The sequence below is a fragment of the Cinclus cinclus genome, chromosome 2 (genome assembly GCF_963662255.1).
Source record: "Cinclus cinclus chromosome 2, bCinCin1.1, whole genome shotgun sequence".
Classification (NCBI taxonomy): domain Eukaryota; kingdom Metazoa; phylum Chordata; class Aves; order Passeriformes; family Cinclidae; genus Cinclus; species Cinclus cinclus.
The window spans coordinates 78,142,753-78,160,567 of NC_085047.1; the positions used below are offsets into that span (position 1 = coordinate 78,142,753).

General features: G+C 43.0%; 1 protein-coding gene across 1 annotated transcript in view; it reads left to right on the forward strand.

Annotated features, from left to right (window-relative positions):
- The first annotated feature begins 10,411 nt into the window (after window positions 1-10,411).
- Window positions 10,412-17,815, forward strand: part of IPO5 (importin 5) — a 40,910-nt gene continuing 33,506 nt past the window's right edge. Inside the window, exons 1-2 of the mRNA XM_062514860.1 lie at window positions 10,412-10,501; window positions 15,548-15,628. Coding sequence (XP_062370844.1) covers window positions 10,418-10,501; window positions 15,548-15,628 — 165 coding nt within the window. The 5' untranslated portion in view covers window positions 10,412-10,417. The remainder of the gene's footprint in view (window positions 10,502-15,547; window positions 15,629-17,815) is intronic.

The following is a 17,815-nucleotide window of genomic DNA, read 5'->3' on the forward strand; positions in this document are numbered from 1 at the left end:
AGCTGCTCCTCATAAGATTTCCTCTTGGGACCCCTCCCCAGCTCTATTGCCCATCTCTGGACACACTCCAGCACCTCAATGTCCTTGTAGTGAGGGCACAGAGCTGGACACAGTGCCCAAGGTGTGGCTGAGTACAGAGGGACAGTCACTGTCCTGGTCCTGCTGGCCACACCAGTTCTGATACAAACCAGGATGCCACTGGCCTTCCTAAGCACATGCTGGCTCCTGTTCAGAGGCTGCTGAGCAGCACACCCAGGTCCTTTCCCACCTGGCAGTTTTCCAGCCACTCTGTCCCTGCCTTTAGAAGTGCATGGGGGTGTTGCGACCCAAGTATAGAGCCCAGCACTTTGCCTTATTGAACCTCATACCTCTGACCTCAGCCCATCAATTTAGTCAGTCCAGATGCCTCTGCAGAATTCCCATCTTCCTGCAGATAGGCATTCCTGCCTGACTCGAACTCACTGAGGATATACTCCATCCCCTCATAAGTTCATCAATAAAGATATTAAGTATCTTTTTGGGCCCACACTGAACCCTGGGGATCTCCAGCAGTGACCACCTACCAGTTGGATCTAATTCCATTCACCACCACTCCCTGTTCCCAGCCATCCAGCCAGTTCTTAACCCAGTAAAAAGTGCTCCTGTCCAAGCCATGGGCTGCCAGCTTTTCCAGGAGTGTGCTGTGGGAGACAGTGTCAGAGGCTTTGCTGAATTCCAGGTAGGCAGTATCCACAGCCTTTCCCTCTTCTACTAGGCAGGTCACCATGGTCCTCTCACCATGAGAGGAGACCAGGTTGGTCAGGCAGGACCTGCCTTTCCTTAACCCATTCTGGCTGGGCCTGACCTCCAGTCGTCCTGTCCATGCTGTGTGATTGCACTCAAAACATCTGCTCCATTACCTTCCCCAGCACCAAGGTCAGGTTGACAGGTCTGTAGTTGCCCAAATCCACCTTCTGACCTTCCTGTAAATGAGTGTCACTTTGGCCAACCTCCAGTTATCTGGGGCCACCTCGGTTAACCAGGACTGATGACAAATGGGTGAGAGTGGCTTGGTGAGCTCTTCCAGCAGCTCCCTCAGCACCCTTGGACGGGTCCCACCAGCCCCACGGAGTTGTGAGTGTCCCAGTGGCACAGCAGGTCACTGACTGCTTCCTCCTGGATTGCAGGGGCTCTGTTCCTGCTCCCTGTCCCTGACTACCAGCTCAAGGGCTGGCTGTCCTGAAGAAAACCAGTCCTTCTGTTACAGACTGAGGCAAAGAAGCTATTAAGTACATCAGCCTTTTCCTCTTCCTTGGTTACAATGTTCCTCTCAGCATCCAATAAAGAAGGGAGATTTTCCTTGGCCCAATTAGAATACATTTGTTCTCAAATACCATACATGATCTAACAATACATTGTTCAAATTTTGATACAGAACGTAGAATCATAGAATGTTAAGGGGTTGAAATGGACTTTAAAAACCACCTAGTTCCAGCCTCCCCTGCCATGGGCAGGCACACCTCCCACTAGACCAGGATTCTCAAGGCTTTATCCAGCCTGCTCTGAATATCTCAAGGGTTGGGACATTCAAAACCTTCCTGGGCAGCCTGCTCCAGCATCTCACCATCTTGACAGTAAACAAATTCTTTCTAAAATAAAACCTAAATTTCCTCTCTTTCAATTTGCAGCCATTACTCCTTATCCTATCCCTCAATTCCTGACAAAGAGACCCTCTTGGACTTCCCTGCAGGTCCCCTTCAGAGACTGGAAGGCTGCTATGAGGTCTCCACACAACCTTCTCTTCTCCAGGCTGGACAGCCCCGACTCCCTCAGCCTGTTTTCAGTAGGGGAGATGCTCCAGTCCTCTTATCCACTCCATGGCCCTTCTCTGGACTTGCTCCACCAGTTCCATGTCCTTCCTGTGCTGGTGGTACCAGCACTGGATGCAGTGCTCCGGGAGGAGTCTCACAAGAGCAGAGCAGAGGGGGAGAATCACCTCCTTCCACCCACTGGCCACGCTGCTTTTGATGCAGCCCAGGATTTAATTGGCTTTCTGGGCTGTGGGCTCACAATCCTGTCTTATGGTGACCTTTTCATCAACCACCACCCCCAAGTCTTTCTCTGCAGGGCTGCTTTCAACCACCTCTCCACCTTATCTGTGGCATAGAAAAGAATCACAGGCTCCATTCAGTGAGAGCACAAAGATCAGAGATACCTGAATTACAGATAGCTTATGTAAGATTTATTTGATGAAAGACAGCTAGAGAAATGTAATGTTAAAGAGAAAAACAAAGCGCTTCCTAGAATTCTGAGATAAGTTTGGTATTCAGGGCAATTAAAACTAAATTAAGCTAGATTAAACTGAAACTCTTTGGAGCTCAATATGTCTTGCAGACTGTTCTCAGTCTCCATCCCTATTTAAAAAAAAAAAATCTTCTTTTAATTAAACAATTTGATCTTCATTCTTCTTAGGGAACAACTTGCGGTTTCCACAGGATAATGAAAAACAAGTGAGTGGAACCAATGCCACTTTATACTCTGTATCTAACAGACCCCAGGAGCTACAGTCAAGAATGCAATTTAATAGCTGGAAGATGTCACAATTATTTGAGATGAGAGAACTACATAACATATAAATAAGAAGGTAATTAAAGCATGATACAAACTCAGCTGGTATTCCAGCTACTGTTTAAATATTACTGAACTCTACAAACTGGACTAAAACTTGCCATATTTGTATAAAACTCTTTTAGTTTGATCTTATGCAGAGCCATTAGGCATTTCCAAGAATGGAACTAAAGGACAGTATTTTTGTTTTCTCACATTAAGAAATTTTTGCAAGCTTTTCTTTGAGACATGCCTGGTTGAAAGGCCTTGAAATTTGAACTGAGGACTATTTTGATGACAAAAAATGTCCCTGGAAAAAGTGATTTTAAGTTAGCACACTCTCAAAATATTGTTCAACCTTCAAAAAAAAAATAAAATCACAGTTCATACATGCTGAATAGAGAGTTGTTATTTACTTTTCCTAGAACATGTTGGCAAAATGCTAATTAAAGTGAGAATCCTGTGGGCCACTGCAGGATTATTCTGCAGGACCACATATGAGCAGGCTTTGCCCAGGTTAACAGCTGGAACCAATCTGTAGTACCTGAGAAGTACAGAAAAGTTCAAATACTCACTCACTGGAAAGCCAGGCCAGAGACCACACATTTGCAATGTTCTGTCGTAATCCTATATGATAGATGTTTTTATTAACGTTTTTATTTTTTTTAAATAATAGTGTTGAAAAAATGTTTAAATTTACAAAGCTAAGCACTTAGAATTTGGAAAATATTTACATTCCCTGTGCAAAGACATATTCAAATAAATCTTTTTCTATTACTGCAATTACTTACTTGTGACCTCATATCATCAGGGAAGTTCAAGGAAAATTTTCCAAAAACATATCCAAAGGATTTTTTTCCCCTTAATTTGGCCCATTTGTGAAGATATGTAATACTTCATCTTACTCTCAACAGTGTAATTTGTGTTTGTGGAATCTATCATGGTAATTGCTGATTATCGCTTCTAGCTTTTTCTTTTAAATGCATCCTCCCAGACTCCAAATTCTAGGTTGGAGCCTTTCCTGTGACAAGCACATTCAGTTTTCATCAAAGGGAATGGAAATGCCACATGCACAACTTGTAATCTGCACTTGTGCTTGCTACTTTGCTCTGATCACAAGAGGTGATGTTTGCATAGCAATGAGCATTTCCCCAAGGTGGGAAGCCGTGTTTCTATTGAGCAACCCTAAACTACACTGGTGGCTTTGCCACACTATTCTTTTACCAGATCAAACCTAATTTTCTACCTGAGTTGTCTTGTTATGACCTTCCTTTTACTTACCAAAAATCATGACTGGCTGAATTTAATGTCTCTTTTTTTTTTTTTCTCCTTGCATATGGATTATTTAGCAGTTCCTTTACAATGAGTCACATTTTCAGTGTTTTTTTTAGTCTCTTATTAAAATGGTCCCTATTAATATTTGCAATTAACCTTTTTTTAATCTAAAGATCTGAAAGTTTTTTTTCAGAAGGTGTGTTGAAACAGGTTAACAGAAGGTAAGCTTTTTTAGAGGTGTCACAAATGCAGTATATAATATGCAAAATTTTAGCAAATGACTTATGGGTTAAACCATAGAATAAATGAAATTTAAATTCAACTCATGTTTGGGCACATCAATCTTAGTAATTTGGAAACACACTTTGTTATAATTATGTGCTTCCAGACTATGCTTCCTTCCAATGGATTTGCCAATTATAAGCCAACTAATATGCCAAATCAATTGATTCTCTGTCTAATGCATAAACAATTGCAAATTTGATTCCTGCTGAAAGGGCTATTTTTCTACAAATAAAGCACGATGAATTGTTGAATTGTGACTTTTTGGCCATCTCTTTTCTCCCATATATATAGACATTGGAAGGAGAAAAGAAGTTATGCAACATTAAGGCAGAATCAGTTCTGGAGGGAGCAGGAACCTTGAATTCTGACAAGATGACACAGATATAGCAGTATGGCATTTCCACAGTGGTTTCCATGATTTTACATTATTTCTGAATAATACCTGATGAAATGTCAAACCAGCTGAGAGCAAAGAGGCTTTTACCATCTTAATACAGCAAGCAGATTTCAATTTTTTCAGTAGGAAAGCAAAATTTTTTGTGGGAGTTCAGCAGGTATTCCACAGCATCTTGTTCATTGCTTCAGAAAAAATACTACTTTACTATCATTCTGCATGCTCATAAAACATGTTATACTATAAAAAAGGTTATTGAGTAACTAATAGAAAGTTCTGAAAATGGTTGTGAATCTGCCTATTTCCTCTCAGCTTGGCAACAGGGTTGGAGCAGAGGGACTCGTCAAAGAAATAAATATGTAACCAGACCTGCCAACATTCACACATCTGAAACTACATTCTTTCATACTGAATCCATTTTAATGTTGTCAAGTTTTTCCCTTAAGGGATAAAGGATATTTACCATTAATATTATGAGACATTGACAAAAATGTCACTGCTATTTATTCCCTGTGGACACTGATTTGTGAGCGAGGAAATGGTATTTCACCTAATAGCCCACACAGTGGCAATGTACTCATTCTGGAGTAATTCTGTTCATATCTTGCTTTTAAAGGCAATACTCTCCTTCCATCTCAAGAAAAGCATCCTCCATAGACCTGCATCTGAAGCACTGACAGGATCACTCATGTGTTTTCCTGTTCCTTTCCAAGCAAACACAGGGAGAGTCAGAAAGCTTCTTTAATCTGCTCAAAGCCTCTGTTCAGACCGCCTTGTCAGATGGATGCTTTTGACAAACTGCCTTAATAAAACCAACAATACCACTGAAACCATCTACAAATCTTCAGTAATAATTGAATTCTATAACATTGAATTATATTCTAAGAAAGAAATTCTATGAATGGTCAATTTTTTGGTTTTGTTTTTTTGTACAAGCTAATCCCGTGTCTTTATATTAGTCTCTCAGAGAGCAGTTACGTCTCTCCCTACCACTTCTTGCTGTTACTGACTAAACCTAAATTATCTTTTCAATATAAACCCCACAGATTTTGCACTCCTCTTGGCCTCTGTGTTGTCAATACCTCAAATCATGCACTGGGTTTATAAGTGGGGTTTATAAGTGTCAGAAAGTTGCCTCCTAAATTAACAAAATCACAATATTGTACAGAACTGAAAAGCCTACATTCATGACATGTGCAAACTACTATTTTTTTAAGTGCATGTGCAGCTTTGTGAAGCTTGGCAGGCTGTAGAACTTGGCCTTTCTCAGGTTGCTCAGTAAATTATCTGCCTTGGCTTCTGGCACAGCAGGCATAGCCTTAGTGTTGCATTATCTGTAATGCACGCAAAAGCCTTGTCTCCTACTTCTTTCACTGTATCACTCTTTGGTAAAATGACCTGGGACAGAGCCCTGTTCAAGGAGTCACTTATCTCCACAGGTTATCTCAGCCCTTCATTATTCTGCGCTGTCCGGCAAGGTTAGAGTGAACTTTTTAATCAGGTATACTTGTTCAGAAAATATTCATAGACATATATACAACTCCCTCTGTGTTCTGCTTTCTGGGAGTAGCAAAATTTCATGTCAGCTCCTCAGTTTTAAGTCCTCCAAGGGATTTCTGACTTGAGAGTGAGAGTGATCTCACTTGAATGAGATCTGGCAGGAGGAATATATGGGATGCTTCTTTGCAGCTCTACAAGATGTTCAAAACTTCTTCACAACAAAAGTTTTACAAATCTGCGGTGTGTAGGACCTGTGGTATAACCTGCATGTGAAGCTTTCCTGCCTTGTCATTAAGCTTATTAACAATTTCAATGGCTTCAGAAAGTTCCCACCCAAGAATTCTGGATCTCATTAGTGGTTGATGGCTGTTCTCCAGACTCCCAGCATACTCGCCAGTTTAGTAGACCCCTCAGCCTACGGCTAGACACAAGCTCTGCCTTACCAACACAGAAAACCATTAAGAAGCCACAGGTCAGGGTTTCTTGGAGTAGAATTGAAAGAGCAGAATCTCTCACAGCATCCTTAATAGTTACAGGCATCCCATCCCCATGCTTTAGGCATGGGAACTGACCACACAAGAAATGGATGAACAAACGAACAATTTGTGAAAACTATAGTCCACTACTGATAGTCATTCCTGACAGGATTGTAATTCTTTGCCATACCCCACATTTAGGCCAGAGCAATTGTCAGACACTGCCTGCACTTTGCAGATGGCCTGCTCTGCCAAGATAGCTTCAGACAGCCCCTGCTAGAACACAGCTTCCCACTGACATCAACTTACTCCATTCTCTTGACTTCTGCTGGAAATCTGCCCTCATGCACTTTCTAACTCTTCTCTGGCCTCTGAGACTATCATGGTTGCACTTTTTTTGTGGTATCTAGAGTATATGGAATCCATATGGACCATCAACAGTTACTTTAAACTTATGGTAGATCTCCTCATATGACAAAGCTGACCTGTCCACAAATAAGTTTGAATTTATTTTAGTTTTCTGTATGTTCCTTTACCTTCATCTCATTCTTTGCTGCTGAATGTTGAAACACATACATATCAAACCCTTCACCTTTAAGTCAGCATCAGAAAACATTTTACAAGAATCTGAGACATCTTTCCTCATTTTGTTTGTCATTTCACATCTCCCATTACTCCATAGGAGACATTATAGCATTCCTCGAGTATATAAATACTATATATAAAAACTATAAATAGTTTTCTAGCTCTCCCTCTCTTTATAATCCATTTGTATGCAGAGTAGTAAAGTTTAACAAATACTAAGCTAAAGCTTCTGCTTTTTAAAAACTTGAGCATTCAATTTCAGAGTCTAAGTTTTAAAACATCAAAAAAATTTCATTGGATAAAATATATTTCAACACATGTGTCGGCCCTAAATGTTTCGATGAGGTCAAGGCAATTCTTCTGATTTCTTCTATCATACTTTCTCCTGTCTTTGTTGTTGTTGTTGTTGTTGTTTTAAACAGAATGCAGGAATCAGGCAATATCCAGCAATACCAATATTGTTGCTGGTTTGTGGCTGTATATATTTGAGCTCCCCTCAGGTACTTGTTCAAACCATCTTTACTGCTGATTCCTGTTTCTTTGGCATAGTTACTGGCTGTTTCCCACACTTCAAACTTGTCCCAAGCGAGAACAAGCAGCTGATGTGGCAGACTCTTATTGCATTGCATTAATGACAACTTTGTTTGTTTGGGACTCTTTCCAATATCTTAACTGCTTTTAACCTAGGTGAAGTTTTTAATCTGCTTTCCCCAAACTGTCAGGATTTGAAGTGGAACAGCATTAATCTGATGAGTTTGCCAGCAGGGTCTTCTGAACCCAGTATAGATGCTCCCTTCTATGCTTTGAATACCAGGGTAAAATATATTCAAATGTATTTCTAGAGCATTAAACTACTAGGTTTATTAATCATTACACACACAGAAACAGAAACACACACAAATACAGTCTTGCTTGGCTTGCTCTAATGAACTGCATTAGGTTGCTCCTGCTTTCCCCTTCCAAGCGAGCTCTAATGGAATCTGATGTTCCTCACTGGTACTCCAATGATAATCTGACAACTGTTTTTCAGGTCTTAAGCACATTTCATATGCCTCGCTCTTTCTCAAAGACAACTAGCAGGCTTTATACAACAACCCACTCCCTGCATCTACAGATGCAAAAACCAGCAGGAGTAAGAAAACACTTTTCCATATCCTGTGGTTTACATTCTCTTCCCAACCCCCATCAGATAACGCATTCTTTAGCTAACAATCCTATTACAGATTTATGGTGAAATCACCATTAAGACAAGCCAAGATGAAAGAAAATACATTTATTTGTTTATGCATGGAAAGCAGATAGCAATATTACTGAAGTTCATACAAACCTTTTACAGGCTATAAAAAGGCAGGAAAATCATGCCTGTTTCAAGAAGACATCCAAAAGGCTCTCCAGAACCTGTAACAAGCTGTACACACCTAATCCACATAGCTGTGTTCTGAGGACATTTACAGGAGTGCACTTCACACTAGAAAGTATGCTTGCTTTTATATTTCATCTTCATTCATGGCGCTTTTGAGTTTTCAGTCAGCTTAAAATAATTCTCTAGCCCTGCCTGCAATTCTTTCTTTCTTCCTTGATGCAGTCCAGATCCCTTCCCTTCCCTTCCCTTCCCTTCCCTTCCCTTCCCTTCCCTTCCCTTCCCTTCCCTTCCCTTCCCTTCCCTTCCCTTCCCTTCCCTTCCCTTCCCTTCCCTTCCCTTCCCTTCCCTTCCCTTCCCTTCCCTTCCCTTCCCTTCCCTTCCCTTCCCTTCCCTTCCCTTCCCTTCCCTCTATCTATTCTCCACCAGCTCACTGGCTGACTCCTCCTGCTTTTAAAGTACAGGCATTCCCTGGGCACATTAGAAGGAGATACTTGACCCGGCCAATCACTGTCCCATGGCTGCACCCCAAACACCTGGCTGGTGCACCCTGAGGTGCAGAGCCCCCCACCACTGAGCAGGGTAATGCTCAAAGCCTCTCGCTATGCACATTATGAACCTGTGATATCCCCTGTGTTCACGGGGGAATGCTAATTAAGTTTTATTCAATCTAATAAAGCCTCGAACTGTTGGAGAGATTGGCAGAGAAATACCTTCTGAAATTCAACAAGGGCAAATGCAAGGTCCTGCAGCAGGGGAAGAACAACCCCGAGGCTGGGGGTTATCTGCTAGGAAACAGCTCTGCAAAGAAGGACCTGGCGATGCTGGTGGACAATAAGCTGTCTATGAGCCATCAGCGCCCTTGCAGCCAGAAGTCCAACGGTATCCTAGGGTGCATTAGGAAGAGAATTCCCAGCAAACCGGGGGAAGTTATCCTGCCCCTCTGCTCAGCCCTGGTGAGGCCATATCTGGAGTGCTGTGTCCAGTGCTGGGCTCCTCAGTACAAGAGAAATATGGAGCTCCTGGAACGGGTCAAGCAGAGGGGGATGAGGTGACAGGAGCAACTCCCTTAAACGGAAAGGCTGAGGGAGCTGTGCCTGCTTGGTCCGGAGAAGAGATGGTTTAGAGGGGATCTCATCAATGTCTATCAGTATCTGAAAGGCGGGAGCCAAGATGTTGGAGCCAGGATCTGGTCGGTGGTGCTGAACAATGAACAGGAGACAAAGGGCAGAGACTGATGCACAGCAAGTTTCACCTGAGCATGATGGCGAACTTCTCTCTGTGCGAGTGACTGAGCACTGGAACAGACTGCCCAGAGAGGCTGTGGGTTATCCGTCACTCGAAGTACTCAAGAACTGTCTCCAGCACTGTGCCATGCGCTCTAGGGCGACCCTGCCTGAGCAGAGAGTTCGGACCAGATATCCCCGTGGTCCCCGCCAGGCTGACTCGTTCTGTGACTCACAGATTCCCCGTGGCGGGACAGCAGCAGGACGTCACCGAGCGCCCGCAGGCGACGCCCCGCGATCTCCCGCGCTTTCCGTCCCTCCCCTCCTCTGCCCTCCTCCTCCCTCCGGCCCGGCCCCAGCTCCGCGTCCCAGCGCGACCCCTCCCTGCCCGCACCGCCCGACCGCAGCTCCGACCAATCCCGCCGCAGCAGCCTGAGCCGTTCGCCAATCAGAGCGCTCCAATGCCCCTGCCTCCCGCCCCCGGCGCGGCGGCGCACCAATGACACGCGAGGAGACAAACACCATTGAGGGTCGGTTGAGCCGCCGCTCCCCGCTGCCCGCCTCGCCCCGAGCCGCCGAGACGTCAAAGGGAGGCAGGGCCAATCGGGGGCGAGGCTCCGTGCGCCTCGGCCAATGGGAGCGCGGCTGGCCTTTCGGCCCCGCCCCTTGCTCCCCCGCCGGCGGCGCGGCCGGCGCTCCCCCTTCCTCCCTCTCCTTCCCTCTCGCAGCAATGGCGGCGACGGAGCAGGAGCAGTTCTACGCCCTCCTCGGCAACCTGCTCAGCCCGGACAATGCGGTCCGCAAGCAGGCCGAGGTAACGGGGCCGCCGCGTCAGCGGCCTCCGAGACGGCCTGTCAGACCCGGCGGGCCTCGCTGGAGGGCGGGAGGGAGGAAGGAAGGGAGGGGGGCAGGGAGGCGGCGGGGCCGGCCGGGTCCCACGTGTGAGCAGCGGCACCAGCTGCCTCCGGCGGCCCGGGCCTCTCCCCGGTCGGGGCGGCGTGGCCGGGCGGTGGCGGCCGTTTTGCCTGGCGGGCGCAGGGCCCGCGCCAGCCCTCGGCCCGTGAGGGCGCGAAGGGTCCCGTTACTCCCCTCGGCGCCCGCCCCGGCGCGTCCGGCACCGCTCTCGCCTCTCGCTCGCCTCGAGACCGCCCGCCCTGTGCCCCGTGTGGAACCGTCCTCGGGGACCACTTGTCCCCGTTGCCCATGGCAGACTCCGCCCGAGCCTCCCGGGGTGACGGAGCGCGGCCCCGGCCCCGCCGCGCAGGGGGGCCACAAGCCGGTGGCGGCGGCGGCGTGTGGGGGGGGCCGGTTCGGGAGCGGAGGCGTTTCCCTAAGGAGGTCAGAGCGGGTGCCTGGCGCGATGGAAGCGCTCTTGTGTGCGCTCCCGAAGCGGCCCTCGCAGGGGCTCCGTGCCCCCGCCCCAGCTTGGCCGGCAGGAGCGGGACCGAGGTCCTTCTCTGTTGCCGCACAGTAGTTTGGTTTAATAACTTTATTGAATGACCCCGTGTGTATTCAAGTGTTTCGTCAGCTAAGAAGTATTTCACCCAAAAGAAGTGTTTTCAGTATGCTGGGTTTCTCTTGTTATCAGCAAAAAGTTTTCAGACGTGTTGTTTCAGCTGAAATTCTTTGTGGCGGCTAAGCCACGTTAATTCTTTCTCTCTGTCATGCTTAAGGCTCCATTGTCAAGCCTGGTGGGGAATCTCTCCCGTTGAATTAAATACCAGCGTCTAGGTTTAGCATGAATTCCCGCTGCATGGCTGCATCGGGTCTTTTATCGCTCTCATCACTCCAGCGGTCAGCAGAGTTCAACGCATTGTTTGGTGAAGAATAAAAAGCATTATTCCTGATACTGCAGTGAAAATTCCTCAAATGTGAATCCAGAGTGAGAAGGAGGGAAGACATACATTTTTAGAAAGCTGGTGAAGTTCGCTTTTGGTAACTACACTTTCTTGAGAGTCAGCAAGAATTATTCCCACATTCCTGAACATAGAGCTGCAATGGAGGCCATTCCCTGGGAACTGAATTGCTTTCTCAACTGCCTACATGTAACCTAAAATAATTTCTAAAAATTTTTGAACTTTATTGGAATTATAACAAAACAAGTTCATTGTGCAGCTTTGTCACAATGCCTATGAAATAAAACTCTATAAGAACTCTAAAGCTTAGATTCTTAAAACTGGAATATTTTGTCAGAAACTGGCTTGAAACTGAGTTGGAGTTCTTTTTAGTTTTCGTAGATACATGTGCACTATGGTCAATCAGAATAAGAAATTCTCACTGACATGATAGATACCAAGCTTTTCAAGTCTGTTAGTTTCTTATAAAAATACAAGGAGTAGTATCACTTTTTACTTATTCAACTGCACTGAATTTGGCATTAGTTTCTGAATATTTCCAAGGTGTGCTGAAAATACTTTTATGGTTTAGGATCATTCAGAGTGGAAGGGTCCTCAGGAGGTCTGTCATGCTCAGAGCAGTGTCAGCTATCAGGTCAGATCAGGTCACTTGGGGCTTTGTCCTGCTGACAAACGGGGAACTTCTAAGAGAACTTCTAAGGCTTCATAGGCTCTTTGAGTTACTAACTCCTGCTTGACTTGTGCTCATTAAGACAGAGAGAACTGGACCTCTTCCACTCTGAATCTCCTTTTTTCAATTTGTGCCTGTTGTCTCTCATTTTTTCACCATGCGTGGCTGTGAAGACCCCCCCTTAGTCTTCATGGTGGGTTAATGAACTTTTGCCTGGAAACATAAATCTGTCTCTCTACAGTGTAGCTAGACTGACTAAGTTGTTTATTTCTTGAAGTAAGATTTCTTTGGATAAAAGTATTACATAGCCTTTAAAATATTTGCATCCTAATATCACACAGGACTTGTACATGGTTTTAAACATTGTCATAGTCCAGTCAGTTCTTCAAAGTGTGCTTACTCGTAGAAGGTAATATTGAATACATAAAGGATTCAAATAACTGCAGGTAGATTGAATAGCAGGTTTTCATTTGTATCCAGTGGAAACCAATCAGAATGAGAAATGGATAGACAGAGAGCTAAGCAGACTCAGGTTCTTTAAAATAGGTCTTTGAAATGGGAATGAGGGGTGTTCAGTTGAAGATTGAGCTTGATGGAGATGTAGAGTAATATCCTATTTGGGAGGACTGTAGTAAAAGCTGTTAAAAAAAAAAGGGGATGAGGAAGAAAGCCTGATGACTGCAAACTCAGTGGACATGTGTGGATTTATATGTGTATAGTCTGCTCTTGTGAGACCTCACCAGAGTATTGTATGCACCTCTATGGCCCCTAACACAAGAAGGACATGGACCTGTGGGAGTGGGTCCAGAGGAGGGTCACAAAGATGGTCAGAGGGACTAAACAGCTCTCCTGTGAAAGACAGACTGAGACAGTTGGGGTTGTGCAGCCTGAGAAGAGAAAGCTGGAGACACCTTGAGCAGCCTTTGAGTACCTGAAAGGGACCTGGGAGAAAGGTGGAGAGAGGCTTTTACAAGGGCATGCAGTGATAGGACAAGGGGCAATGGCTTTGAACGTGAGAAGGGCAAGTTAAGATAGATATATGGAATTAGTTCTTTACTGTGAGGATGTTGAGGCACCAGAAAAGGCTGCCTAGAGAAGCTATAGTGCCCTATTCTTAGAGGTATTTAAGTCTAGGTTGACTGGGGCTTTGAGTAACATGGTCTAGTGGAAGGTATCCCTGCTCATGGCAGAGGGTTTGGAACTAGGTGGTCTTTAATGTCCCTTCCAACCCAAAACATTCTGTGATTATGTGTAGGAGCTAGCATGCTCATAACTTAACCTGACTAGTTTGCTGAAATCTGATTGGTTTATTTTACCATCCATCCTGGAATGTTGTCTGTTGACCATAAATGCCTGTCTTCCTCTTACTTGTGTGTCTGTCTTCTAATAGAGAAACTTTTATTTACTTTGTTTTGGTGAATTTATGCTCTTTTTTAAGGTGCATTTCTCAAGTTTGGGAGAACATGAGTAGTAAGTGTAGACAATAGATACTTTCTTGCATGTGTTATGAAAGTTGTTCATGGTGTGTGAGACATTTGTACTTCTCTATAAGATAACTGGGGAACTAATTGTAAACTTAAAGAATACAGTAAGATGTAGCCGGATCCAGATACATAGCTTGAGTGTGGACAAGACTGGTAGTAAGATGGGTAGGGCCAACAAAGAAGTCTCCCACTAGCTTGCAGGGAAGGTTCTGAGTTTGGCCATGTATTCCTTGTGCCCCTTAGCTTTAGCATCCTCTGAATTCAGTTTACTGAACTGACAGAGTTATACCATTGAACATCTGCTTAGGTTGCTGCCATTTTTAGAGAGTTAAACAAGCAACTCAAAATAGAATTTTATGGTTATCAGAAATGAGGGAAGCAGCTTTTACTGTGCTTCAGCTGTCTGTGAAAGCATAACTTCAAGTCCGTGCTATACCTGGGTTTAGGGAGCCGTTGTGTTTCTGTATTAGTTTTTGGATTTGTAGATAATAGTACAATATAAATATATACATTCATGGAAGAAGTTAACCTGAAAAGGCTTTCTATTCTGACCCTAAACCTCATTTAATTTTGCAATCTTGAAATGATTAGGTTAAATGCAGGGATTCATTGGGGATTCAGGGTCTCATTGACTGTGAGTGTATGCTGGCAACTAGAGAGAATATGAAATGAGGATTGACTTTGTGAAGAAGGCCTACTAGGAGGCAGATACAGAAAGGGAGGAAGATGATGTCTAATATTAAATGCAAAACTGCTTAATTGACAATTTCAGGTATCCTGTCAAGGTGTGTAAGAGTTTTAAGAGTACTGGAAGGAGCTACTGCAGTGTTGGAAATGGGAAGTTGGCAGGCAGAGAACTGATAGAAATGAACCTGAGCTTTGCAGAATAGGCTCATTCTTTGAGTTCATGATGGGATAGTGAATGTTTGGAAAGGGTGAAGTAATTCATCATCAAGATTGTCTGCAAAATGTAACTCTAGAGTTACTAAGTTTAGGACTATTTCTGAATGTTATGAGAGGTTGCTAGTTAGCTGGTGATTCTCCTGCTCCTACCTACATAGGTTTAGTATATTAAGAAAAAAAAAAGATTGATTTCAAAATGCTCTCATATACTATGTTTTGGATGGCAAAAGTTGTTTTGCTGTTTTTACCCTAGCTTTGGAGTAACAATGTAATTTAAATAGGAGACGTGTATAAAATGCCTGCCAGAAGCATGTTAGACAATGTAACTGAACTTCTCATTAAACTTTTCATTTTGTTGATAGGGTTTTCCTAAGAAGGACACTAAATAGCCTCTCTTTCTAACGTTTAGGCAGGAGTTTAAAAATAAGAAATTCTTATTCAGAATGTGTGGTTGAGACATGTGGCTGCTGTATAACATTGTAGAAATTTTAGAGTTTCAGAACCAGAACTGATCCAGTTTTTGGACTATGCAATTGTCTGTGATTATTAACCTGTTGGTCACAGCTTGGTCTCAGGCTTCCAGAGCTCTTAATTCTTTGCTATGATAAAAGTTATGATAGATTCCCAGTAGGACATGTTTGGTGTATGTTGTATTTCTGTGAGTTTATGTTCCATTTGTATTTTGTAACTAATCTCCTAAGTAGCCAGTCATTCATATGTAGATTGTTCCAATATGGCAGGTCTTTTTAGATGACTAAGATTTTACTCTTAATTTTAAAATAGGTCATACATTTTTGTTTTGGTAAGTTTAATTTTTTTTCTGCTATGTTATTTTTTAAAATTGGATGTATACTGATTTAGTTTTAAAAGAAAAGTCAGTTCAGATTAATGCTTAACACATGCTTTCTAATAAATGTTTACAATAAGCTACATCTCTTTTTATGCAGGAGACCTATGAGACTATTCCGGGCCCATCAAAGATCACTTACCTCCTGCAGGCAATCAGGAACAATGCTACTCCCGAGGAGGTATGGCTCAATAACCTTGGATTTGTGCAGATTTTCAAGGGGACTTAGAAAAGAGGGGAAGAAATCAATGCTGATCATTCTGGGATAAATGAGCAAGTTTGACATTAACTGAAGCATCTTAATTTACTGCACATTTATAGAGGGATAATTCATCTCATCTTGTTTGTTGCATGCTCAATTCACTACCTGAGACTTTTTGGTGCCGGATATTTAGTTTCAGGAATAGTTTTTCATAAGCATGGATCTTCATTGTTTTCTGTTGTGTGCTTTGTTTAATGAGTGCTATTTTCCATTAAACATGTAACTAATATGTGACTTACTGTCACAGTTCTTCAAGTTACAGTTGAGAAGTGATTTCTACTTGGGGTCTTGTGCCTAAACATATTAAAGTTGTGTGTTGTCTGAAACTTATAGTGTTTTTTAAGTCATCTAGCAATATTATGGAATGAGTGGAGAGTAGTCTAAATGTTATACACGTTTTTTAATCTGGGCATAAAGTAAGGCTGCCTTTTAGTTACTCCTTAGTTTTGTAAAGCTCACATCTTTAGCAACCAGTTAAAGTACTTACTGGCAAAACTATTATTCACTTGGATGTGCAGAGTGAAGAACTACTAAATTTTCAAGATATAAAAAATTTTAAAGTCACTTAATTTCTGAACAATATTGTAAGAGCATAAGTGTGCTGTTTCTCTATAGGTAACAATCTTTTCAGGCAGACTATTCAATTTAGAGTTAGTTGCCATTTGTGCTTCTTAATGCTAAGAAAGTATCAGTTTGCCCTTACTGATGCTTATTGATCTACAATATTGTGTTTTTCTGATAGACTCCTTCAGTGTTATACTAGCAATTGATTGCATGAAAGGTATCTAGTTTTCCTTTCTGCTCCTTTGAGCTGTTTCAAATGACAGAAAACTGTATAGCAGTGTTACTACAAAGTGTAAATAAATACTTGTTTCATGTGTTTGCTGATTTTATTCCCTTTACATCAGCTAAGTAAATAGTCCAATGTAAAACTTGGGAATCTTGCCAATGACTCAGATTCTAACTTGTAAAGTAAAAAAAAAACTTCTCACCTCTAGAAGTTACTCTTGTCAAAGTCATCAAGGGCAGAATAACTTGACATTTAACTCCACCAAAGGATTAATCAAAGAAAGGTTTAAATGTTAGCTCTTAACATAAGTAAGCGTTAGGTGCTGGACTTGAAAAATCCTGATTAATAAAACCTGCAACCTCTTCCCTGTAAATCCAACTACTTAGTAGCCTAATTAGAGCCTAAGTGAAGTAATCCCCATGCTCAGTCTAAACACTGCATATAAACATGCTGAGAAACATTCTGTGCATGTTTAATTTGGGGCTGGTATCAGCAGGTAGTTCCTGCATATGTTTTATAGAGATCCAAATGCTGAGCAGAATATTGCATGTAGATAGAGCTTTGGCCTGGTACGTGTCCTCTGAGCACACTGAATGTACCAGTACTACCAAACAGGATGCTCGAAGAAGCTTCAGAACTTTAAACATGCCTTGTCCAGGCTATTTGAAAGCTGGGTTCAGATCCCTCTTCATCTTGAAGCCTCTGTATTGCTTTACCTCCTTGCAGGAAAACAAGGCTGAAGAAATACTTCATCCTGTTTTCACAAGTTGGGTGTCTGTGTTGTAGAGGGTACAAGATTTGTAGGACTAGTCAGACAGCAGTTGGGAAAATCCTGCCTCTGCTGCCCAGTCCTTTTGGCATTTAAATGGAGAAACAGGGATGCAGGTTGTGCTTCCAGCAGTAACCCTTGCATTTGACATAGAAAACACCATTAAGCTAGATTTGGAATAACTCCTTTAAACTAAATGTATAACAGGTTTTCTTCAAACCGGATGCCTAAACTATGGAAATATTCACCTCTTTCCTCTGTTCTTATTTGATGCTTTCCCAATATCAAAGTAAAACTCTTCACAGAAGTGGAGGGAATCATCTGACTTGGCAGTCAGAACACTTCTGTGCCAGGTGATGTGCAAGTCTGTGCACCTCAGACTGAGCAGGAGCTTGTCCTTACTTCCTGTGCTTGTAGCCTCACTGTTATGAAGTTAACATTCTACTTCCTGTGCAACTGCATTTTAAAGGGCTGTTCAGAAAGGTGATATGTATCTACAGTTTATTTGATTAATTTTATTCCTAGGGCTTGTCTTAGGTATTTTAGG